General features: G+C 38.9%; 1 protein-coding gene across 5 annotated transcripts in view; it reads left to right on the forward strand.

The window, feature by feature from the left end:
- The window catches only part of ANKRD12 (ankyrin repeat domain 12), a 48,367-nt gene extending 26,463 nt beyond the window's left edge, over positions 1 to 21,904 (forward strand). For 4 of the 5 annotated variants that reach the window (XM_081917970.1, XM_081917972.1, XM_081917971.1 and 1 more), the window contains 10 exons: positions 436 to 504; positions 3,616 to 3,762; positions 4,450 to 4,650; positions 5,701 to 5,843; positions 9,417 to 9,564; positions 10,510 to 15,107; positions 16,124 to 16,222; positions 17,317 to 17,460; positions 19,240 to 19,335; positions 20,463 to 21,904. In XM_081917970.1, the coding sequence (XP_081774096.1) occupies positions 436 to 504; positions 3,616 to 3,762; positions 4,450 to 4,650; positions 5,701 to 5,843; positions 9,417 to 9,564; positions 10,510 to 15,107; positions 16,124 to 16,222; positions 17,317 to 17,460; positions 19,240 to 19,335; positions 20,463 to 20,648 (5,831 nt within the window). In that variant the 3' untranslated portion in view covers positions 20,649 to 21,904. The remainder of the gene's footprint in view (positions 1 to 435; positions 505 to 3,615; positions 3,763 to 4,449; positions 4,651 to 5,700; positions 5,844 to 9,416; positions 9,565 to 10,509; positions 15,108 to 16,123; positions 16,223 to 17,316; positions 17,461 to 19,239; positions 19,336 to 20,462) is intronic. The other variant, XM_081917974.1, reaches the window with a different exon arrangement.
- Positions 21,905 to 25,914: the final 4,010 nt, after the last annotated feature.

The raw sequence follows: 25,914 nt of genomic DNA on the forward strand, positions 1-25,914 counted from the left end.
GGGCAAACTTTAATAGTCCCATCCATCTCTGGATTATATTCCACAATAACAAAAAATATTCTGTTGAAACATGCTGTAAAGCATATGCTCTGGAATTCTTAAAATGTTGTGAATCTCAGACTCCTCTTACATAGTTGTTTCATTCTGATGTTTGTCCATCATGTACTGAAGAACTTCTATGGTGAAGTACAGTATGTTCTCTACAAGTGTTCTGCAATATTTCCCTGTAAAATCACAATTTGTTACTGCTTTAGACTGTTTAGCAATGGTGTGAATTCTTAATTTTCTAGGCATTTATTTAACAGCACTGTAAAGCTAGCATAAGGATTCTGTAGGAATAACAAAAAAGTGGCATGTCCATATATATCTATATTGTATGCCACACTTCCTTGCTCTCCTCCACCCCTTTTCTCCCATGTCTTCTTCACTCTGTAGATTCAGATCCAGGACATACAAATGAAAACTGGGGGGAGAGATTAATATCTACTTACAGGACATATTCAGGTAAATGCATTATCAGGTATACTTAAAATAGCTGCACTTTTCCCTATTCACATATTTACAGTAGTTTTCATTAATTGTTTTTTGTGCCTATAAATCTCCTTGCAAATACTTTATGTGTTAATATAGGCTTAGCTTGTGTTACTTTTCAGTGGAGAATCTAAAATGACCATCAAACTTAAGCATGTACAGGAATATTATTTCCTGTTAATAAAATCCCTTCACATCTGTGTTGGAAGATGGCAGCTACCATGTGGTAACCACAGTAACTTCTTTAGGAAGAAAATGTTTTATGCTGAATAATTATTATATTAAAAGACAAATGGAAAAAGTAATGCACAACAAGTAAATGTGTGTGTGTGTGTGTGAATGTGAATGAATGATATCCAGCCAAGTCATATCCAGAGTAGACCCTTAAGTAAATTGATTTTATTATGCCTACTCTTAAGTATGACTTAGTTGATTGTCACCCTAAGATAATTTTCAAAATATTTGCAATTATTGTATTAGATATATTTTTAGTTGTTATAACAGATGATATAGGTATTTAGAATCCATTGTAAACTGAGAGTTGAATCTGTGTGGCAAATGTTTTTCCTATAAAACAATCAACAAATCATGCCAAACAAGTATGAACACTTCCTTTTTCTAAAATTACAAAATCAGTGCATACAAGGCATTCAGTAATTTTAAACATGGTAAATCCATTTTTTTCTGCACAGTGAATCTCAAATTAATACACTTTACATATAAAAGTAGAGGCTTATAAGGGTATGATGTGGATATTCATTTTGGTTTCTTAATAAAGAAGGATAAGTGAAGACAGTAGCTTGGGTAGTACTTGAATGGGGTTGCCCTGCTCACCTGACCTCCATCCAGCTGCTGCTATTGTTGCTGTATACTGGCCGCGGAAGTTGCAAAGCAGAAGGAAGTTCAGCGTGCTGGCAGAGGCAATCCAACATTTCTGCAAGCATGTTTGCACCTCACCTTTGACTAGTCCCTTCACTCCATCCCAGTAAACAGCGATGCAGCTGGCGGAGGTCAGGTAAGCAACACAGCTCCAATGTGCCATCTGCTACTGAGTAAAAAAACAAAATGAGAGGTTGAGAAAATTAATGCTAAGATAGTTAACAATTTTAATTAACTTGCAGTATAAACTCTTTAGAAAAAATACAATTACCTGTATAGTCTGAGACATATTCTAGCCCATTTCCTATTACATTATACAGGGTTTCAGCAATAGTTTTTATTACATGTGTTACCTATAACTGCAGCTGTTACTGTAGACACATCAATTTGGAAAAAAAACCACTGACCTCTGAGTGAAAATGTTTAGAAAGGAGAATGCTGTGGTCAGAGCCCAAATTTCTCAATTATATGGCATTAAAACACTTTAAACTTTTTTTAGTGTTTCTTTAAATATAATCAAATACTTTGTCTGAAATATGTAGACATTTTGAAATGGGAGAGTATGTTAATATGCAGCATTTATACTTCTGTCATTCTAACAAATCTTACCTCAGAAGTAAAAATAAAGTAGGGGTTCCATTTTTTGATCATTGAATTCTAAATTCTATTCATATATCAAGACACCCCCACAGTAAGAGTACAGGCATGTCTGCTAGTATGAGATTTTTTTATCTGAATATCCTATGGCACAATCCACGTGTCTTTGCTAGTACTCAGAGGAAACAAACCCATGATCCCTTTCTTAAACCCCAATCGTTAATCCAGTAAGAAAACTTTGCTACAGATTATAGTTTGGAAGTGAAACAAACCATGGTCCCTGGTTCACATATGACACCAAGCCAAGGATTGTGGTTTGTTTTCCCTATATGTTAGCAGAGAGAAGATATGGTTTACTGTGGTTGTGAATTGAGGTTACTGTAAGTATATGCTTATTCAGTATTAGGAACATAAAGGTGAGTTTTAGACTGCAGGTGTTTTCTAAAGTAGTCTGTTTGATTTTAGGTTTATATCACTTCCTTTAAGGAGCTTAGGGTTAAACTATATGTAACAATGGCTGACTTGACACAAGTAAAGTAAAATACTTATAAAGTGCTATTTTGTTGCATGGGGAATGGAGGAGATAGCCCTTTACTGCTGTCTTTTCTGAAAACAATTCTCCCCAGCTGTTTCTTTCCTGATCAAGTTACTCCTAGTTTTGGAGGCTTACCTGAAGAAAAAGCTAGGGGGGAACGATTTTAAGAAAGAAACACATACTTGAAAGCAGTTCTGCAACTTCCATGCACCATGTGCACTTTAGATTGCTTTATCCCAACTATGGTTGCCTTAAGATAAGATTGCCTTACCTGTGGACAAACACCGCCTGAAAGCAAGATGGGCGCGGCATCCCCATAGTCTCATTTAAACTGGACTTTACCATTCAAGGGATCTTCTCCCTTTTATTTTACCTATCCCAACTTGTACGAGTTGAGTGTTGACTTAAGTCTGACATAGAGGTCATGCCAAAATCATATCTAGTTTGTTTGTTAGAGTGGCCTCACAACAGTTCTGTGAAGTATTGGCTCAGTTCTCATGTAACACTAAGCCAAACACAGTGTGTAGATACTCATAGTAAAAGTCATGGCTCCCTCCTCTCCCAGTCCTACTGCTGACATGCTATCTGAAGCTAAACAAAGGCTTGGCTTAGTATCATGTCCAAACTTAGTGTTGTGGTTTATCCTACTCTAGACAAATCACAAATTGTAGCCAAGATTTGTCAATGTGTGCTGTTAGCTGTGATATTTTTTTCCCTACAGTGAGTACCTATACACCTACATGATCACATTTAGCCAGTTTGGCTTAGCATTAACATGCATATTGGGTCATTGGCTTGTCCAGTGCCACACAGAGAACTTAATTGCTCAACCCAATTCCTCCACAAAGCCAACCTTAGCCACTACCTCACACTGACTCAACTTAGGTAACCTAAATATTTTCAAGAGAAGATTTGCTAATATATTCTTTCCATTTGCAGAGGAAAGCAATTTAGTAACTTCAGAGGGAGTGTGTAAAATGATATACTTCTCCAGTCTGTATATCTGTGCTTTCTCTTGAATGTGCTATAATTGGCAGTATTTTGTTCTTACTGAGATCTACTGATATTTCCAGAGAAAGAAGTACCAGAGAAGAAGAAAATGAAAAAGGAAACTGGAAATAAGAAAGCAGCACCTGTTAGTATTCTGTTTGGTTACCCACTATCAGAACGCAAGCAGATGGCCCTTCTTATGCAGATGACTGCCAGAGACAACAGTCCAGGTACTACCAAGCAGTCACTTCCTCTGTGTGTATAGATACAGATGCGGGGGGCCTGTATCAGGACCATGGGGAAAGGGGGTCTAACATTTTCCTCCGCTGCCACAGGCTCTGTGAAAACTCCACCCCCAAGTTGCCATTGGCCCCAGGGGGGAAACCAATAAGAGCTTTTCTCCCAGGACTTAATAGCTTGGTGTGGGAGGAGGAGTTTATTGGCTCAGTGGCAGAGGGGAAAGTAGACATACATTACATAATTCCCTGGATACAGTATACATGTATAGCCCGATTGACATGGCTTCAGATCCTGTTACGGCTGCAAGATAATAAGGAGATGGTGGGAACGACCCTTTTGTGATGCAAGTGTTGTATCAAAGACCAAAACCTCCAGGTTTCATGAAGCTATTGCAACATATCATGGCCTAGGGAACCACCTAGTCCAGAGTTTTTGTTAACTGGGAAATTAATCAGTTTGCTAGCTGTCTTTTGGAGCTGATGCTGGGATCCAGTTAGTCCTTTCTTCAATGGATTTTCCCTCACCATTTGAACAGATTATTAACAGATGACATGACACACCCAGCCTGCCACCCACAAGAAAAAAAATGAGATTGTAAGAGGACTTCAGTCAAGCAAATTTTATTCACTATGGCAGAAATTTTTAAAGTATTTTTTGTCTTGAATTTTAATTTGTAGATCCCAGTCTAAATCATCCTCTGCAGACAACACCAACACAAAAGAAAACACCAAGCTCTTCATCACGACAAAAAGACAAAGTTAACAAAAGAAATGAACGAGGGGAAACCCCCTTACATACTGCAGCCATTAGAGGCGACATTAAACAAGTTAAAGAGTTAATCAGTCAAGGTGCAAATGTGAATGTAAAAGATTTTGCAGGTAAGTTTGACGAGTAATCAGTTTATATAAGACTCTCTGGTCTCTCTTACATTAGGATATATGAAATAATGACTCTTGAATAACTTGCTGTTTGTTATTGGTCTATAGAACAAACAGCCTGTACTGAGGAGTTGAAGGTTTTGGCATTACTGTTTTATGTTCAGTGACAGGCACATGCTTCTTTACATGGTAATCGGTGTGGCATGCAAATTTTAATATTCCCTTTGAAGAGCAGCATGTATAATTTCAAAGTGTGAAATGTTTACACTAGTGTGAGATTTGAGGATTTTTTTCTATAGCTTCTGGACACCTTCTTTACAAATTTGCTTGTGAGTTTTCCTGATTCATGATGGTAAACTATATTATTTTTTTAGTGTGCCGGTACTTCAGAAGATAGGTTTGTCAATGTCGGTTTGCCACAATAGCTAAAAATGGCACTTCTACTTTCAAAGGAAGTGGCTAAGTTAACATGTAATAAGACAGACTTTCTGGCTTATTATGGTTTACTGTAAATGAGCAGTGTGTTAGCAGACAATTCCTGATCGCTCAGCTTTGCTTTTACCCTGGTGCAAGCAGGATAACTGAACCTGGAATCCTTGGCTTCCCCTTATGTCCAAACAAGGAATTGTGGTTTGTTGCACCTTCACAAAAAAGATCAGCAAACAAATAACAAGGCACAACTGAAGATTGGCTTCTTAGAAGGTGACAAAGCCAAATCCCTGATTGGGATTTCAAGGGAAACCAAGACTTTCCTAGTTTATTCTGCTCACTTGAGAAGAAAAAAGCCAGTGACTGGGCAGTGACTGGAGCTAGTACATGTCAACTCCAATATTTCACAAAACTGAAAACATTGCTGTTTGAATTTTAATTAACCTAACAAACCACATAGCAAAACACTACATTTTAAATGGTTGTACCTGCAGGAATAAAAGAATCATTTCCTATTAAAATTTTAAAAGTGTGTATCAGTCTTTGCAAAACAAATCAAACTGCATTATCTTTGAATTATACACACATACATCCTTCATATTTGGACTTCTTTTGTAATAGGTTGGACACCTCTCCATGAAGCTTGCAATGCTGGCTATTATGATGTTGCTAAGGTCTTAATAGCAGCAGGGGCAGATGTGAATACTCAAGGACTAGATGATGATACTCCACTTCATGATTCTGCAAGTAGCGGACATAGAAAAGTATGTACCATTCATGCAGTAAATAAGCAATCCCCATATAGATATAGTGGTCCAAACTAACTAAACAAAATCTACAGAGGATTTCTAGACACTAACTTGGGGGACTTCCAGCACACCAGTGGAACTGCCACTGCATCCTATACTGGTTCAGCCTAGGAGCAAAAGGAAGAAGGGAGACCTCAAAACATTCAAAAACAGCAGGGAAAACATGTAGTGCCCCAGTGACCCTAGAAAGACCCTCAAACAAGTTATGCTGGCAACACCACCAGTATGCCAGAAATGTGCTGAGGGAGCCAGTGAACTCACAATAATGTGGGCACACCCTGAGTACATATCTTTGCATCACAGCACAATGTGTACAGCACCAGACAGAAATCAGACACATCATGGTGCATTTGTCTCTTCGCTGCCCCCAAATTTAGCACCAGTTTATAGATTCCAGTAGCACCAGTGCTACAGGGGGAGTCCTAACTGGCTGAAATGGGTTATGTTCAAGGGAAGGAGAGTAGAGCATCTGTTTTGCATGCAGAATGTCCCAGGTTCAGTGTCCAGCGTCTTCAGATGGAACTGGGAATGCTCCCTGTCTGAAGCCTTTGATAGTCACTGCCAGGCTAGTGTAGATAATACTCATCCTGACCATAAGAAAGGTAGGGAACACCCAATCCAATTGGGAAGAGTGCTGCATGGACCCAGAGCCTGGCTCCTGCATGGGTGAGCCAACCAGCTCACCACACCCCCTGCAACTCATATGATCAATCTACCCTCTTCCTCATTTAGCATCCCAGCAGCCCTCATTACCCCGCTCTCCATTTCTCCAACTGAGTGCTTCATTCATCCTGGTGTCAGCAGTTATCCCTGTGCCTGACAAACAAGGGAACCTGAGTGAGCAGAGAGAAAGGGGGCCTCTGCTTGACAGCAACTGCTTGACAACATGGTAGCAGTTGAAGTGTTTCCTGTGGCATTAATTTTTTGTTAGGGGCACCTGTAGCATCACTGTCTATCATGAAGCTTGCCCAGATGCAGAAGCCTGCCTGGAACTGGTAGATTATCAACCCCTGTAGAGGAATAGCAGGGAGCATTCTTAGGTGGTGGGCCTCCTTCATGGTTTCCATAGAACAGAGTGTGGGGTGGATCCTGTACCTGTAGAGGAGCAAGCAGCAGAAAATTGGGGAGTGGGGACATAGAGGCAGTGGGTAGCTGCTGGAAAGCATAGACCCTGAACCTGGTTGCATAATAGGTGTTTGTAAGTGACAGAGAAGTGTAAATGATGCCACTTGAGTGTTCTGCCAGCGTAAATGCCTCAGCAGGAGTGGGGGAGACTGCATATACTTGCCCTTTGGGGGTTTCACTAGAACTCTGTATGCAAGGGTTGTTATGCTTATGAATGTTTGGCCAGTAATGGCAATGTTTGGGGCAGAGTGCCTGGCCTTCAACAGAGAGCTCATCTGTAGCGTGGTGGTTAAGAGCAGTGGACTCATAATCTGGTGAACCAGGTTCGATTCCCTGCTCCTCCACATGCAGCTGCTGGGTGACCTTGGGCTAGTCACACTTCTTTGAAGTCTCTCCGCCTCACTCACCTCACAGAGTGTTTGTTGTGGGGGAGGAAGGGAAAGGAGATTGTTAGCTGCTTTGAGACTCCTTAGGGTAGTGATGAAGCAGGATATCAAATCCAAACTCTTCTTCATCATCATCTGCATGTGGGAGGGACGAGTGCTTTCTCTGTGTGTGGAAGACACTGCTTCCTGCTGTTGAGGAGGGAGGTGTAAGAGGTACTAAAGCAAAACAATTCAGACAAGAAATGCTATTCACATATAACAAAGTGGGAGGAGGACTTGGGTGACAGTTATAAGTTACACTTCATAGCATGGCTGTCACCTTCTCTTGCATTTCTGGATGGGCTGCTTTGTCCTGGCAGACCCAGTTGTTGGAGTAGAGTATTGGGTGTTTTGTATCTGGAATCTGAAGCACTTGTAATGTGCAGTGTGCATAGTTTGCATAGTGGTAACACATCTCTAAAGTTCATTTTTGGTGTTCTGGAGACAAGCAGTTTGGTATGATGTTCTCTCTTTCTTCCAGTAGTGGTGATCTATGGCATAGTGGGTTATGCTGCCCTCTTGTGCCCCAAACCAAGAAACACAGGCTGTTGACAGTTACTCTCCTCCTCCTCTTGACCAGCCAATCTCCTGTCTATGCTATGATGCTCTGCTTTCATATCTAGAGGCAGTAATACTTCTGAATACCAGTTGCTGGGAACCACAGAAGGGGAGAGTTCTTTTGTGCTCAGATCCTGCATGAGGGTTTCCCACAGGCATCTGGCCAGCCACTGTGAGAACAGGATGCTAGACTAGATGGGCCATTGGCCTAATCCAGCAGGATCTACTTACATTTTATATAGAGTTACTTAAAGAAGACTTATGTGTGAGCTCTGAGATACTGCCCCATATCATGCACTCTGTTTCAGTTGTAGCCACTCTCTGTGGGTGTTATATATTGGCAGTGGTGTACAGTTATTGGGTTCTGAAGTACAATGTTCTGCCATGGTGAAATTGGCAGGGGCAGTCATTGATAAAAGGGTGGCTTAAACAACACACACAACTCCTCAGTGAGACAGCAATTTTTTGCACCAGGTCTAGGGCTGGTATAAAGTTCCAGTATCAACATGAACATGGCAGCAGTCTGGAGGACTACAGAACAATGTGTAAATATGCCCAAGTTATTTAGCCTGCCATTCTTTACCAGCCTGTGACGACAGTTGTAGTCTGCATTTCCATGGTGATCACAAGAGATGGGGAAATTCCCATCTCTATGGCCATCATGAAAATTCAGGATACCAGCTTCTCAGCAGGCCAGTTTTTATTTTTTAAGTATCTAACAAAGAAGAGATATTGCTGAGGGATGGGTTTCCCTGCACTGAAAGGCAGAAACAAAGCAGACTGGCAGAGGAAGAATGTTGAAGTCCATCCCTTCTTCACCAGCCCATTAACTTTTCTCCATAGAATTCCTGGTGACCTATGGCTACCAAGCAGATAGTTAGGTACAGGGATGGTAAGGAACATGGTGTAAATGTCCTCTACCCTTGATCCACCTCTGTCCTGTTCACGACCCCATCCTGTTCTGGCCATTCCATCAGCATATCTTTGTTGGCAGAGCTGTTCATTCAGCATATTTGGGTATTCTTCCAGCAGCACTGGCATGCCAGTGTCATATCTTGATTTCTGCCAAATACTATAGCCTCACAGTCAACAGAACTTAAGGAAAAGATTGCTTTGTAAAATATGTTACAAGAGTTTAATCTCCTGTGTTGCTTAATTTTTTTTATCTTTGGCACCAATCCACAGATTTAGAGCAATCAAAATAAATCAGTGTACTGTTCTGGAGTGTGTTATGTGTGGATTTCAGCACTGCTGTCCTACCCTGATTTACTTACTGGTATATAATGTCATCCATGTATATAGCATTTTACAGAGTGAGATGCTTTAAAAAAACAGGTGTCTGTTTACAATCTAATCACCTCCCAAGGCCTGTTTTTAATGTTAATTAATGTCTAATAAACTTAAATACCTAATGTTTCAGATTGTGAAATTGCTGCTCCGACATGGCGGAAATCCATTTCAGGCTAATAAACAAGGAGAAAGGCCTGTTGATGTAGCAGATACAGAAGAACTAGGGCGGTTACTGAAAAGAGAAGTTCCTATTTCTGATGATGACGATGGTTGTTCAGGTCAGAAAAACCCCCCTGTTAATTGTACTTTTATAGTTATACATAAGTGTGTATAGATAATACACAGACTTTCATATTGGTGTGCATATACAGAAAACAGGACCCTTGCAGATAAGTACAGTTATACCTCTCAGTGACCTCCCACTGAGGTTTACGGGAAAAGTAATTTGCAGAGACATGGTTCTGTGAAATTATCTCCTACAACTTTGTCCTCAGCTTAGTTTTGATGAATCATTTTGCAGATTGATCCTCACATTGGACTAAATGGGGCTTACATCTGATTAGATACGCACAGGATTACACTGTTCATCTCTTATGGTCCCCCCATAACAATAGCTGGGCGTGTTTTTGAATAAAGCATATTTATTCCTTCCCTGCACACTTCCAATTAACATTTGGATGTCCTTCACATGGGCCAGGTAGACACAAACTAAAAACTTGCCAAGCCCTTTGGGATTTAACCAGCAAGTTTTTTGTAGTTTTCCAGGTTTTAAAAATAGAGTTTCATAGAAGACATATATATATAAAACAAGCCTAATTATATATATATTTTTAATAAGCATGTTTCAATCGCTGCTCTTTGGAAGAGTTATTTTACATATCAAATAAAATGAGCTATTGTAGAGGTGATCTGTCCACTCTGTAAAAGTGTGTGATTTCCTGTATATATTTCAACTGCTATCTACACAGCTTGACAAGAAACCCCAAGAGACAACAGCAACACCTAAACACCCACCCCAAAGCCTTTACTTGTAATGAACTTTTTTGCACTTCTTCACACAGTATGTAGTTAAACTGTGGGATCCAATGCCAGAAAACATTTAAAAGATGGTTAAAAAGAGATAAAACACATGTAACATACATGTCATTTTAAAAGTAATATTCACTGTCATGAATAGTAAATAAATGAATATATTTGTTGACTCTTTTCATTTTCTTTTCTAGATCTTGAAGAGACACCGTCTGTAAATCCTTCCAGTATAGATGGGACTATGGATTCTGAGACAGAGAAAGAATCTCTAGACAGCAAGCACATTCCCAATAAGGCATCATTTTCATCTGCTCTTGATGAATATGAGTTTAAAGATGATGATGAAGATGAAGTTAAGAAAATGATTGATGACAGACATATACCTAGGAAAGATCTGAGAAAAGAGGATGAATCTGAAATAGAACAGAGTAACCTATTTCTTAAACAGGAAAAGGTAACATTTCCAAAATCATTTAAAAATAAGAAACAGAAGCCTTCCAGAGTCTTATATTCAAGTTCTGAAAGTTCAGATGAAGACATTCTTCAGGACAAAAAGATAATCTCTTCTCCGTGCTCTGTCACAGAAACTTCAAATTCTGATGCAAAGATTAAAAAAGAATATGCTTTTAGTGAATATAAACAGAAAGGAAAAGTTAAAAGAAAACTAAAAAATCAAAGCAAAAATAAAGAGAACCAACAATTAAAACTTGAAAAAGAGAATTCCAGAGTGCTAAACCTGGGTGCTTCTGTATTAGAATCTTTAGACAAAAGCAGAGAAGAAGAGAATTTTCGAAAATCTTTTAACTCAAAAGAGGATTCTTCTTTGCCCTTACTCCATATTACTGCAGGCAGATCCCCCAAGCACCCATGTGGATTAATTGAAAAGCAGTCAACTCCACTTAAACAAGAAAATGTTAAAACATGTTTATCTCCAGGAGGGTCTGACGTAACATCACAATCTGAATTAGTGCAGTGTGATCATAATACAGACTCTGAGTTTGTACTGGAAACCTCCAGTGGCAAATCCTACAAGCACAAAGACAAAAGTAAACATCAGAAAGAATTTATTTCTGAATTTGGTGAAAAATCCAGTCCTAAACTTAAGGAGGAACAACACAATAGCTCATCCTTTGAAATTTCTGAATGTACCTTGAAAAAAGTAGATAAGGAGGGGAAAGCACTTAAGAAGCATAAACTGAAACATAAAGAAAAGGATAAGCACAAAAAGGAGCAGGATGGAGAAAAGGAAAAGAACAAGCATCGAGAGAGTTCTAAGGAGGCCCAAAGGAATATTGAGTTTGATAGAGAGTTTTGGAAAGAGAACTTTTTTAAAAGTGATGAAGCAGAGGATATATCAAGTTTGGACCATGAATCTCAAACCTCTGAGAGAAAATCTAAGCTGGAAAAAGTTCTGATGAAAGAAGACAAATATGTGAAAGAGAAAAACTTTCAAAAAGATAGAAATTTTAGAGAGGAAAAGGAGAGAGAGAGAAATAAAAAAGAAAATGACAAGGAGGAAAAAGCAAAAGATACAAAGGAAGAAAAAGACATGTTCATTGATAAAGAAACAGAATTATTTTGTTTAGGTGGTAGGGATTTATCTACTAATGTATCTTTGGTAGAGAAAGAAACAGACTTTGAGAAACAGGAAAAACCCACAAAGGAACATAGAGAAAAGCTGGAGAAGCGGAATTCTGCTACTGAAAAAGTAGAAAGAAAACATTTAGACAGAGAGAAAAAAATAAAATGTGAACATAAGTCAGAAAAAGAAAGATCAGACCCCATTGAAAATGTAGAAAAGACAAAAGAAAAAGAAAAATATTTTCAGCAAACAGAAAAATCTCATAAAGAAAATGACAAATTAAAAAGCATAAATACTATTAAAAAGCTTGATGACAGAGAAAAAATCAAAGAAAAACTTGAGAAAAAGCATGACAAAGAAAAAAGTGATAGATACTTGTCAGAATGCAAAGAAAAGCCTGGAATTGAGAGAAAATCCAAGGTTTCTGAAAAGGAAGCTGACTATTCAAAAATTGAAAAGGGTAAAAAAGAAAAGGAAGCTGAGAAAAAAGAAAAACCGAGAGATCGGGATAGTTCAACAGTTGCAACTATAAAGCATGTTCCAGAAGAGAAGAAATGTAGCATTGAAAAAACCTTGTCCTTGAAAGAGAAACCAAAAGATGAATTACTGAAAACTCCAGATGGAAGAGAGAAAGATAAAAAAGATAAAGATATAGATAGATATAAAGAGCGTGACAAACATAAAGATAAAATACAGCCAAACAGCGTACTTAAGCTAAAACCTGAAACTGAAAAGCTTAAGTCAAAACCAGCATCAGCACCTAAAGACAGTCGGCCTAAAGAAAAGAGATTATTGAATGATGATTTGATGCAGACAAGCTTTGAAAGAATGCTTAGTCTTAAAGATCTGGAAATTGAACAATGGCATAGAAAGCACAAAGAAAAAATAAAACAGAAAGAAAAAGAAAGATTGAAGAATCGATCCTGTTCAGAACTTAACAAAATAAAAGATAAGGACAAAACAAAACATCCGCTTACTGAATCAAAAACTAAAGAGCTGATTCGTTCAAAAAGCTCTGAGTTGTCAGATACTTGTGTGAAGGATAAGCAGCCGAAAGATGCTACAAGTAGTAGATCACAGTCTGTTGACATAAAGAATTTAGCAGCTGGTGGGAAACTGACACTGCTACAGGACAACAGCTTAAGTAGATCTCCCAGATCAGAAAGTGAAAAGACAGGGCTAACATCCAGATCAGTGTCCATGCTTTCAGTGGCTAGTTCGGAGGATTCTTGCCATACAACAGTGACTCCTCCAAGACCAATAACTGAATATGATTCAGACTTCATGCTTGAAGGATCTGATTCTCAAATGTCTTTTTCACATTCACCATTTTTACCTAGTGCCAAATCACCTGCTCATCATGAGACTGATAGTTTATCAGAGTTGCCGGAGCGCAATAAAGCACCTTTTCCAAACAGGTTTCCACCAGCTTATGTGAGATCAGCATCTGTTGAGGATGTTAAACTTATTATAAACGAGTGCAGGCCGGTTGTAGAAGTTCGAAGGTGTAGTATGCCATCTGTTGTTTGTGAAAATGCAAAGCAGCCCCGAGTGTCAGAAGAAAATAATCACAGTGCGTTGCTTTCAGTTCAGAGTCATAGTTGCCCTTCTCCTAAACATGAATCACTATGCTGTAATTTGCTGGAGAAGGATTCCCAAAATGGTATGTCAAGCATGCATTCCAGTTCTGCATCATCTCCAACTAGATCTGCTAGCAACAAGCATATTACATCAGATGCAGTTAAAAATGCTACTCTGACAAACCCATCAGGAGAAAGTCATACACCTTTGGAGCAGTGCAGCCAGAATACGACTCCATCAAGTAAACCATGGGATGTACCTTTGGATAGATTTAACTCATTGAGCAGTGAGTGCATCTGTTCAAATTTTCCTGGCTTTGAGCAAGATGCAGCAACTGTCTCAGCCCTACACAATTCTGAAAATAAAATCTTGAAAGAACAGAAAAATTCTGAACCTTTTCTTCATCATGCTGAAAACATAGCAAATTTTACATCACCGGAATCTGCAGCTGTTTTCTCTCTCCAGTCTTCTTGTTCATCTCGGATTCAGCCAATCACAGATGCAGTCTATATGTCAAAGCGTTCTATACCAGATATTAGCAGCCAAGAGTCTCTGGTTGTTAAACACCAACAAAGTGCCATTCAAGCTACCAATTCAATCTTAGATGTAGATACAAACAGTAAAAAGAAGATAGAAAAAACTTTCTTTCCATCAAACAATAAAAAGTCAGATGTGCTAATCACTGTGTATCCTGAAAGCTTCACTAAAGATATTTCACAACATTTTGAAAAGGATTTTATTGCAAATGATCCTCGTTTACACCCTAATGCAAGTTCTGTAGTCAGTAAGCTCATTTATAAGACATCACAAGTGGATGAGCTAGATAGCAGCATGATTGATATTCAGATTGCAGGTGAAAAAGACCATTCTGATTACCTGTATTCATCCCATATGACAAGTAATAAAAATGAAATAGATCTACAGGATCTAAATGGCAGAGCGCTGAAAGGAATTGCTAATGAATATAACAGAAAACTTTTTAATATAGACAGCATGGAAAACAGTTCAATGGAAGAAAACTTGCAACAGTGCCTTTCACCTTGTTTGGAGAGCCATTCACAATTAACTGGACATGAAGTGCATAAGTACAGTGCGAGTGTTAAGTCAGAATTGGAAGAAGCAATAGAAGACCATAAAGGAGAACAGTATGAAGTTCCTCAAAGAATCACAAGGAACAGAGCAAATATGCTTGCTAATCAAAGTAAGCAAAATCTTACTGGTTGTCCTCAGATATCAGAAAGAGATTCTGAATCATCTTCCTCTATAAAAGGAAGGATAAGACTGACTGAGGAAGATGATGCTCAGGCGCATCATCCTCGTAAAAGAAAGCTGTCACGTGTTCCTCAGCCTGTGCAAGTGAATCCCTCATTAATGCAAGCTAAAGAAAAAATTCACCAGTCTCTGGCAGCTATTGTAGACTCTCTCAAACTAGAAGAGATCCAGCCATACAGTTCGGAGAGAGCAAATCCATACTTTGAATATTTGCATATAAGAAAGAAAATAGAAGAAAAGCGTAAATTACTGTGTAGTGTTATTCCTCAAGCGCCTCAGTATTACGATGAATATGTGACCTTCAATGGATCATACCTCTTAGATGGCAACCCTTTGAGCAAGATATGCATTCCAACTGTAAGTAACTGGGTATTTAAGTTTTAATAGAGTGAATTATATGCTCTCAGCAATCTCTTAAACTGTTCAGTTCATTCCAGTGTAAGCTAATAGAACCAGATTCCTATTCTGCATAGTAGGAGCATGCTGCAACCATGTTACTTTTTGCTTGATAGTTCTGCATGCTCCTTGCCACCCCCTGTCCCCATCCCATAACAATAGTATATTTTACTTTCTGTATAAACTAAATGAGAAAGGGGATGTTTTTGCGTAAGGAGAATAGCTATGCTGCTGTTTTCTACTTTCTTATTAAATGTAAAACAAATATGTATTTTTGATGCAACCAGCTGATGCCAAAAGGGCCAAGAAAATACTCATGAGTAGCATAGTTTGCTTTCCACATTTTTTACAAGATAACTTTACATTGCCCTTTTGGCTCCAGTGATTATGCAACTAGAAAGTTGCTAGGAGGACTTGTTAGCCAGGTTTTTGGAGAAGACAGATAATGCTGTCAAAAGGTGAAGGGGTTTGGAAGCTTCCACTTCTGTTTAAACATTACATCTGAACCTTAAACTGCAGATTAACTGTTATTATGAACTACGGTTTACTCAAGTAAGCCAGCTTCTTAAACTACAATTTGAAATTGGCTTTGTTAAAACTAACTGCAGTTTGTCTGGTTCAGAAGTCAGTCTGAAACAGAAACAAGCTTTCAAATTCCTTGCAAGCTGTGCCAGGGAAAAATAGACAAGGCTCACACAGACTTGTCCTATGCCATGGTTTAGCGTTACATATGAATGCAGTCCATTGCTTTGCATCTGCTTGATGTGCTGCTTTCATATATATAAAGATGCTTCAAACAATGTTTCATGTTAACACAGTAAACTTCATATATTTAATTCCGTATTTGTGATACAAATATGTGCATTCGGTGACATTTTAAGCACCATAATTTTTTCCTCCAGTTGACTATGTTATGGCTCTTGCTTATGTATACAGTATTGTATATAAATGATATTGCATGAACAATTTTTTCACAGATCACACCACCTCCTTCACTGTCAGATCCACTTAAAGAACTGTTTAGACAACAAGAAGTTGTAAGGATGAAACTTCGTTTGCAGCACAGTATTGAGAGGGTAAGTGCCATAAAATCTTGGCTGATAGTGTTTATTTATTCATTTATTTTCACCCAGTAGGCTGATGACTGTATAAAGATGGGCAAGTCTTTTAAAAGTTTTATTGTTTTAAAGAGAAAGGATTAGAATGAAGAAAAACTGTTACATGTTAAGATTTAAGCACAATATGTACCGTACTTTTCGCTCCATTGGACGCAGTTTTTCCCCTCCAAAAACTGAGTGGAAATGTGTGTGCGTCCTATGGAGCGAATGCAGGCTTGTGCCATAGCCGCGCGCAACCCCTCCAGCAGGGAGAGGCTGCACGGGGCTATGGCTTCTTTAGCCCTACGCTGCTTCTCCCGGCAGGGAGAGATTGCGCGGGGCTAAAGAGGAAGCCAAAGCAGCCAGTGGGATCCATCCCGCTCGCTGCCTTGGCTTGCTCCATATCTGCATGCAACCCCTCTGGCAGGGAGAGGCTGCACGGGGCTATGGCTTCTTTAGCTCCACGCAGCCTCTCCTGGCAGGGAGGGATTGCGCGGGGTTAAAGAAGCCAAAACAGCCAGCGCGATCCATCCCGCTCGCTGCCTTGGCTTGTGCCATAGCCGCGCACAACCCCTCCGACAGGGAGAGGTTGTGCACAGCCTGTACGCTGCTCTTTGGGGCTGGGGGGGGGGAGATTTTTTTTATTGATTTCCCCATCTAAAAACTAGGTGCGCCCTATGGTCCGGTGCCCCCTATGGTGCGAAAAATACGGTAGATTGTTAAGAAGTTGTTAAAAACTTGCATCTCCAATCAGGACCTATATATACCTGGGAATTCCTTTAAAGAAAAGGAGAGTTTACACTGTGCTAAGAAATTCATACAAGAAGCCATTCTTACCAGGAAGTTTTGAAAGTTCTACTTAGATTTCTAAGCCAAGTCTCATAGTATTTTCTGTATGAAATCTCTGTAAATGTGCATGTTTATTGGTATGAATTAATAGAGAGAATTAATAGAATTATTACATTTCAAAAATCTTGAAAGTGTACTTCAGAAAAGGAAAAACAATGATCAAATAGTATTTTAATGAAATTTTGTGTTTTAAAACTCTGATTATTATTTTTTTGTTTAACTAGGAAAAGCTTATTGTTTCCAATGAGCAAGAAGTATTGCGTGTCCATTATCGAGCAGCAAGAACTTTAGCTAATCAGACTTTACCATTCAGTGCATGCACAGTACTGCTGGATGCTGAAGTGTATAATGTGCCTATGGACAGCCAGGTAAATTTTTTAAAAGGCTGCTTTTAAGGTTTGGTTTGGAAATAAACCCATAGCTGAAGTTACTTTTTCAAACTAAGTCTAATAAAGTTAACATGAAAACAAGTTTTACCATATTGGCCCGAATATAAGCTGCACTTTCCCCCATTTTCAGACCCTGAAAGGTTAAAGTGCGGCTTATATTCGTGACTTTTTACCATATGCTGTTGAAAGTGGCTGGGAAGCACACGCACTCCCTAGCTGCTTGATGGCGGGAGTGGGGGGAGCAGCATCCGCCTCCCAGCTGGTTAGCAGTGTTCACTCCCTAGCTGCTTGGCGGTGGGGGGAAGCAGCACGACCGCCTCCCAGCTGCTTTCAGGGGGGAGTGGCACGCCTGCCTCCCAGCTGGTTGGCGGGGGGGGAAGCATGCGCAGGTCATCCAGCTACGGAGCACATGCACCGCCAAAAAGCTGGGAGGTAAGCGCGCACCCCTCAGCTAGGGAGTGCATGCACCACCAACCAGCTGGTAGGTGGGCACCCAGCTCCCCAAGCCGGTGCCGGCGCTCAGCTCTTGAGTGCGCTGTGTACATTACCACCCTGAACCGCCAGCACCGGCTTGGGGAGCGGGGCGCCGAGTGTCAGCACCGGCTTGGTGGCCACACCTGCAAATAAGTCGTGAATTTTAAGGGTGTGGCTTATATGTGGGTACAGCATATATTCAGGCCAATATGGTATTTAAATTTAATTCTAATTTTAAAAGTTGCTGATTCAGACAGCATACTGCTAGAGTTCTTTAAGAATTCACATATGAAATTGTTCGTTGAATTGTCTAAACTTCTAGCAACTTGTTCCTAAAATTATCTTCCTTGCTGGACATTTGGAAGGTACCCATTGTAAAACCAATTTGTTAAAAAGGAATCTGTTGAGGAGAAATTACTCTATTTGGCTAATCTCATGATCACATGACAAAGCCATTTTTCACCTTCTCACCCCTTGCTTTTTCCTGTAAGACCTATTGCAGCCGTTAAGAGTCGTCAACAGGCTCATCACAGCTATCTGCCAATCACCCATTCCTACCACCCTTCTGAGTAATACCCCTCCCCACCTTCTCACTATATAGAAGGGTTTGGTAACTTCTGTTTCAGTGTATCTGAAGAAGTGTGCATGCACACGAAAGCTCATACCAAGAACTAACTTAGTTGGTCTTTAAGGTGCTACTGGAAGGAATTTTTTTGTTTTGACTATGGCAGACCAACACGGCTACCTATCTGTAACTGGCTAATCTCAGTCCTAGTTAAATTAGTGGGAAACATTAGGCTAGAATTCTTATATAGAAGAACTGGATGCTGAAGACAAATTTGCATGGTCTGCAGAGAAGAAAGTTTTTCACTTTTAACTTTTTAAAAATAATGAAAGAGTTTGTGTAAAGTCTTGTGTAAACAGATTTAATCTGGCTCATGGGAGAATCACTTTTTTCACTCTCCACACTAGGTCAGAAACAGCCTGACTGGAAGAGGCCTAGTGCAGAAACGGCAAACCTGTGGACCTCCAGGTGTAGCTAACTCCCATCAACCTCAGCCAGTATGTCCAATGGTCAGAGATGGTGGGAGTTGTAGTTCCAACATCTGGTGGGCCACAGGTTCCCCATTCTGCACCTAATGGAGACAAGGTCACATTTGGATCCAAACTACTATTTTTCATCACTCTTAACATTTTAAAAATATGGGTCTACCATTTTTAGCATTGGAATAAATTACTATATAATTAACATTGTCTATAATTTCTAATACATTTGATTTCCAGACCGATGACAGCAAAACATCAGTTAGAGATCGATTTAATGCACGACAGTTTATGTCATGGTTACAGGACGTGGATGATAAATTCGACAAATTAAAGGTATGTGCTTTTATTGGACCTTTTCCAAAAAAGATCTTTCAGTAGAAAGCTGCAATAAACAATCTAGCACATGGTCTCCTTCACATTCTTTGTGTCATAGCAAATTCAGGAGAAAATAGATAATACATGTTTTAATTCATTAAGTTGCTCACATGTATGGAATAGAACAACACCTGAGTTCCTGCCTCCATGGGTTTCTCAGTTCAGGGAATTTGCAGGGATCACAAACGTGTCAATTTTATTTGTGGAACTGCCTTAATATTGCACTGAATGAGGAAGCCAGTACTCAGTGAGTAGACTTCATGTATATCAAGGTGTCAGGAGGATATTCTTAGTGTATCCCGTGTATCCATCCAAAAGGGTGGGGAAGAAAATATGGAGAAGCCCTGAAGTGCACATGGAAGCATTTCCATTCACCTTAAGAATTCTTTTGAAATCATGCCATTGGCATCTATGGAATATATGGTGTATGTCTAGAGGGCTTGGACCCAGAATTAAGTGCATGTAACAAGGTTGGCAGTAGCTGACTTCCCCACCCAACCTCCTCTCCACAGCAGTTCTCCCAAAATACCTAGAAATCTTTCAGGGGACTCTGCTAAATGGGATGGGCTGTGACACAGAGAGATGAGGGTAAAGGGAGGATACCTGAAAATTAGGTGGGGATACTTTTCATGAGCAGATGTCCAGTTCATGGAAGTTGCCTTTTTAATTACACATGCTTAGTACTGGATCTAATTCAGAGTGAACTGCATATGTACAGAGTTGAGAAAAGAAAATGGTGCAGAATGAATATCTTTTTCTAAAGACCCCCTTAAAGCAGGAATAGCCAGCATTTTAAAGCTTTAGGTAAAAGGAGCTGACGCTTTAGCATCTAATTGCTCTAGGATTGATTTATTAAAAGTGCTAGCATTGTTTTATGGAATATTTAATTGCCTCTAGAATTACAAAAAATAAAAACCCTATTCAAAACATGAATAGGCTCACAAGTATAAGATCAAATCGTCTCAGGGGTTTGATTGGCCTGTCGACTGTCAAATTGGCCGTCCCTGTCTTTGAGAATTCAGTATTCGGTTCACATTAAGGTGTACTTGGAATAATTGACTATTCATCTGTTTATTTTGAAATAGACATGTCTCTTGATGAGGCAACAACATGAAGCAGCAGCTTTAAACGCTGTTCAGAGACTGGAATGGCAGCTTAAACTACAAGAACTTGATCCTGCAACTTATAAATCCATCAGCATTTATGAAATTCAGGAATTCTATGTTCCTCTTGTGGATGTTAATGATGACTTTGAATTGACGCCTATATGACTGCTAGCATCTCTTTGCTGTCTGTTACAGCTTAACGTTGTGAAATATATATGTAATTCGTTTAAAAATATAGCACTAATGTGGAATACAGCCTTTTTCAATCTTCCATATATAACATCAAAATGCTTCACAAAATCTCATTCAATGTTGTAAATGTGCATACCATTTATTACAAATGGTATTTATTTTAGATCCTAGGTCCAAAAAGCATCTTCCCAACAGAGCTATTTATGTACAAAAAAAAAATCTTTCACTGAAGTTTTAACAGCGCTGGCAGCTGTTACAAAAAAATCTGCTGAAAAGCACTTGCTATTTTATGTTCACTTTAATGATTTTTATTAAACTTAAACTCCTACAAAAAACAAAACATCAAGCTGTGGGAAATATTACACACTTGTGGGAATGTGGGGAGTGAGGGTCTATTCATCTTATATAATTTATAGGTTAACTGTACAGTTTTCTTTTTGGAAAAGATGTAATATTGTTTTCATTTTTTAAAAATAACTTATTTTATACATATTGCGCAATTGTAAATAATCTTGTATTTAACGTTCAACCCTGTATAAAAATAGATATTTTAATTGTAAAACTGTTTTGTCTAATGTTTTATTGGACCAAAGTTGTTGTTTCTTATGTGTAGTGTATAGGCAATTTTCTTTTAAAAGGCATGTATTTGATTTAGCTACTTGTTCCATCACCATAACTGTTAAGATTTGAGACTGAGTGGTATTGCATGCTAGCTCAGTTCAGGTTTTTTCCTACTGTGTGGTACCTAAATGATTGCAACATACGGTGCCAATCCACCAAGCACTGCTTCTGTACAGCATCCATTCATTCAGAGGAATTTGCATGAGTGTCCCTTTCAGTGTGGTTGCAGCAGTGCTTAATGGATTACACTTTGACTTCCTAGAGCCATTTGTCTTTTGATATGCTGCTGTAATCCCATGCCTATGACTTACTATGAAGAGTATTATGTTTAAAATCTTAAAAGATTATAAATCTGCTCTTACATTGTGGTCTCAAAACAAGCCTTTTAGTGTCCTGCTTCTCCCTTACAAATGCCTCTCAATGAAAAATTGTACATTGTCTATTTTAATATTTACCTATTAAAGCATATGTAAATAGTTGTAAATACAATGTTTAATAAATTCTATTGGTCATGCTAACAGATGGTTGAATCCTTGTGATGGTGAAATTTTCATTCTTGAAGTTTTATACACTTTGACAAAAATAAATCTTTGAAAGTTCCATGATAAGATTGTAGTTTTATATTCTGACCAATTCTCCATTTTTTTGTGAAGAACTGACTAATAATATAATGTTCTTATTGTACTATTAGAATGACTGCCATTATGATTGGATATACGTTATGTGGAGGGAGGGATTCTGGATGTGCCTAGGGAGAGGTGGATCCAAATCCTCAGTCACTATGTCTCAGCTTAAGCCTATCTGAGCTCCTGGGGGGAACTCTGTTAAGTTGTCCCAGAAGAGTATTATTATTATTTTTTGTTAAATCATTTTAATTAATTTTCCAATAAAAAAAATCCAATTATCATATCAAATTATAATCCAATTAAAATAAAAAAATAAATTAAAAAGACTAAATTATCATCCAAATTATAATTATTAATTTTTCGGGACTTCCCATAGCCTGGACCTTGAAGCATATCTCCAAATCTCAATCCTGCTTCTCCTCGTTGTTTCCATATTTTCCACATCTCGATTTTAATGCTTCAACCAAGAAGAGTATTAAAATACATTGCCCTCTGTGTCCTATCCCTGTTGGTGATGGTCAGACCACTCCACTATAAGGGAGTTTGCTCATGCTAAATTTGTCAAAAAGTTTAGTGTTTTATTTTCCCTAGTGTGAATGAATAACAAACACAAAATTAACCTTCCTTTGTAAGGTTAACAAGAACATTGAGAAACCCTAGTGCCTTTGGGTGGGAGGAGGTGAAGAGGGGCAATTTTTGCTGCCTCTGATCTGTCTCCCAAATTGGAGGCTCTTTGCCATCTACTCAAGGGAAGCTCATGAAAACTGAGTCCATCCCTGTCTGCATAGACTCTTTCATCTACAGAAATGTGTCCCTTAGTCATGCCAAAAGTGTGACTAATGTTTCAAGAGTGTGACACAGAGAATGTTGGAAATCGTTAGATAGATGGATTAAGAACATAAAAAGAGCCTTGTTGAAGTAGATTGAGATCCATCTCACACAGCGTCCTGTTTTCAAGTATGGCCAACCAGATCCCTCTGTGAAGCCTTCCTTATTCTTTGTCTCTGGCACTGTCTATTCCAAAGATAGAATAACTCCAAACAAGGACTTCAATTTGGCTGCTATGCTGATTGCTGTTGATAGCTATGTGATGAACTACTATTTCTTGCTATTTTTGTTTTAAACTATTTAATCAAAGTACTTTCTAAGCAGTGTAGAAATTGTAGATGGAGCATAACTAAACTAATGTGGTCATTGTGCATTTTTGCTGCATGTAGAGGGGATCTGGTTGTAGCATCCAAGTGTATAAACATGTCAAAATTCATGTATGTGGAATATTCACACAGGAAGTGTGTGATGCTTTTATTAATTTAGACACAGGATGCTTGTATTAATTCAGAAGCTAACCCAGCAGAATAGGCACACAGATTCTTCATTTTCCTATTGCTGATTAAAATGGGATAAGCACAGAAGCAGCAAAGTGGCACAAAGTTTCCCAGCGGGTTTTTGTGTTTTGGCACATTGTTTGCTCCCAGAGAAATGATGTTTGGAGTATACACGCCACAGGCAAAACACTAAGCTGGAATTTCGCTAGGAACTTCTGTTTCCCATGGACAGTATTCAACTATCATGTCCTATCAGCACAAGAATTCCTGCTTCCACAACAGGACTTTCCACCTTCTCCCCACACTTTCCCTGAACCTTCCCTATATCTGCTCCATAGAGTTGGGGGGACTCCTAGAACAAATTGGGGATGAAATGAAGGTAGGAGAGGGAGAAAACATTCTGTGGCACAAGCAGAAATCCTTGCACTTAAAGGATGTTCACATAGTATTACATTGGACACAACTCTACATGTTTATTCACCATGCGGATGTTCTTGACGTTCAGGTTTGAAAAGGATGTTGTTGCTGTTTAGACAGTATGATGGGCCAATAATTGCACACTGCTAGCTCTCTGGTTAAGCACCATATAATATTCTATATAGTTCCTTGGGACATCACTCTAAAGTAAGGAATGTAAACAGTTCCCTGGGGCATCCAACATCAAATTTCAAGAGGCACCATCATGCACATTCTTGTATGTGTGTGTGTGTATAGTTGTGCCACCATGCTTAAAATGCACATGCGGAGCTTGGAATCCACAAGAAAATAATAGACACTGCCCCGCCTCTCCTCTTCAGTCACACAAGCAAGTAAAGCAGCATTTGATAAGAAGAGGTTGGGTGGATAAGGCTTTAGTAGCAGCTGGTGAAAGCTATAGTAGAAGCTGCCCAGTCTCAATAATGGAGAAAACCTAGCCAGCAGACGATAAGGATACTGCTACAAAGGACTGTGTGGCAAACTTGTTCAAAGCTAGCAAACCAGGTATTCTTTTTCTTTTTATCTCTCCCCATAGACACCTGTGTGTTTAATACCTTTACGGCAGGCAGAATTCAGCAGCTTCACTTGCTGAATTTTTGCCTCCCATGTTAAAAGAAAGGCCTAGCGCCCACTTATTTATCATTGTACAAATTACTCACTGGTGTTAGATGCACTGAGCTCTAATAGAGACAATTATTTTACATCTAGGGAGCAAATATTGTCGGCCTGTTCCCATTTATTTTTATTTTGTCTTTAGGATATGGTTTTATTTACACATATATGCAACCTGAGCATTGGATGGGAGGGGGTTGGTCTGTTCCCATTTACGTATATGAAACTTCTCTGTACATACGCTGCATTGTGTATGTGTAAATATTAATAGGAATGTGAATTGGATTATAACCATTTCTTGTCATGATTCAACAAATGAAGCTTTCACTTATTTTCATGTTGGAAGAAACATCTACAGAATTTTACAGCTGCTATATACATAGGAAATATATTGTGGTGGGGAAAAATGGTGGTAACCTCATCTTCATTTCAAGTTGTGTTCTAGTGTTCCTTTTCCGTCATTCTTCTGACACTTTCTTACCTGTCCCAGATGGGATTAAATAATCTACCCACCTCCCAGGGCACATTTATTTTCATGCACCCTCAGTATGACTCATGGGATGCCCTTCCTCTCATTTGCAGAGGGAAGAATTTCCCCCCTCTTATTTTCCTTTTTCTTAAATAGAAAGTCAAAATGTTTTTCCCCAGTGAATCTGTTTGACCCACTAGGACTTCAATCCTGTGAACATTTGGGAGTAAGCCCCACTGAAAATGAGGAAATACTACAAAGGTTGATTGCCTCTTAACATGCTTTAACCAGCCACAAATGAAGTAAGATAATGTGTGAGAAAGCATTGGTTTTGCTCCCTCTTTAAAAGTATGGTTATGGATAAAATGGGACTTCTTGGAGTTTAATGGTGTTGCAGGGGCTAATCACCTGGGTCTTAGTCTTGTAGTTGGCACTTCATGCTGTGCCGTATTATCTCTAAAAATCCACACACTTGATGTCGCTTAATGTTACAGGCTACTTATTGACCATGTTTTAACCACTCTCTTGTAGAAAACCCATGAGAAGGCGGCAAATTTCTGTTCCACTCATCCATTATATGCTTATGAGTGAAGTGGGAATTTTAGTCCATGCTAATCCCCATTAATAGCTTTTATGTTAGATAAAAGTTATGGTGGTAAACAATTTCTACCTGTAATTTGTAAATTTAATTTGTAATTAATTAATTAATTAATTGTAAATATTGAGGCAGAAATTAAATGACTTTCATATAATCGGATTAACAAAGGTGAGTACAGAATAAGGATTGCATCTCAATGGTAATTTTGAAACCACTGTCCTATACAGAAAGGATTGAAATACTTATGACTATGAATGAATCATGACCAAATCCATTAAATGGCAGGTCTCTTCAACTTTCATACCCTTTCTTTCAACCTTTATTCTCTTCATTAATTTATAAAACTGGCTGGGAGCTGTACTGTACAACAGGAGACTGGTTGAATGTTGTATGAGCTTACTAATTATAAGAAACGGAGGGAGGCTGTTCCTGAAATAACTAGATCCAGATTACAGTGTAGCTGAAAGGGACAGAGATCTCACCATACTGAATTACATAAGAAACCTATGTA

This window comes from Podarcis melisellensis (genome assembly GCF_964234715.1).
Source record: "Podarcis melisellensis genome assembly, chromosome: 7".
Classification (NCBI taxonomy): domain Eukaryota; kingdom Metazoa; phylum Chordata; class Lepidosauria; order Squamata; family Lacertidae; genus Podarcis; species Podarcis melisellensis.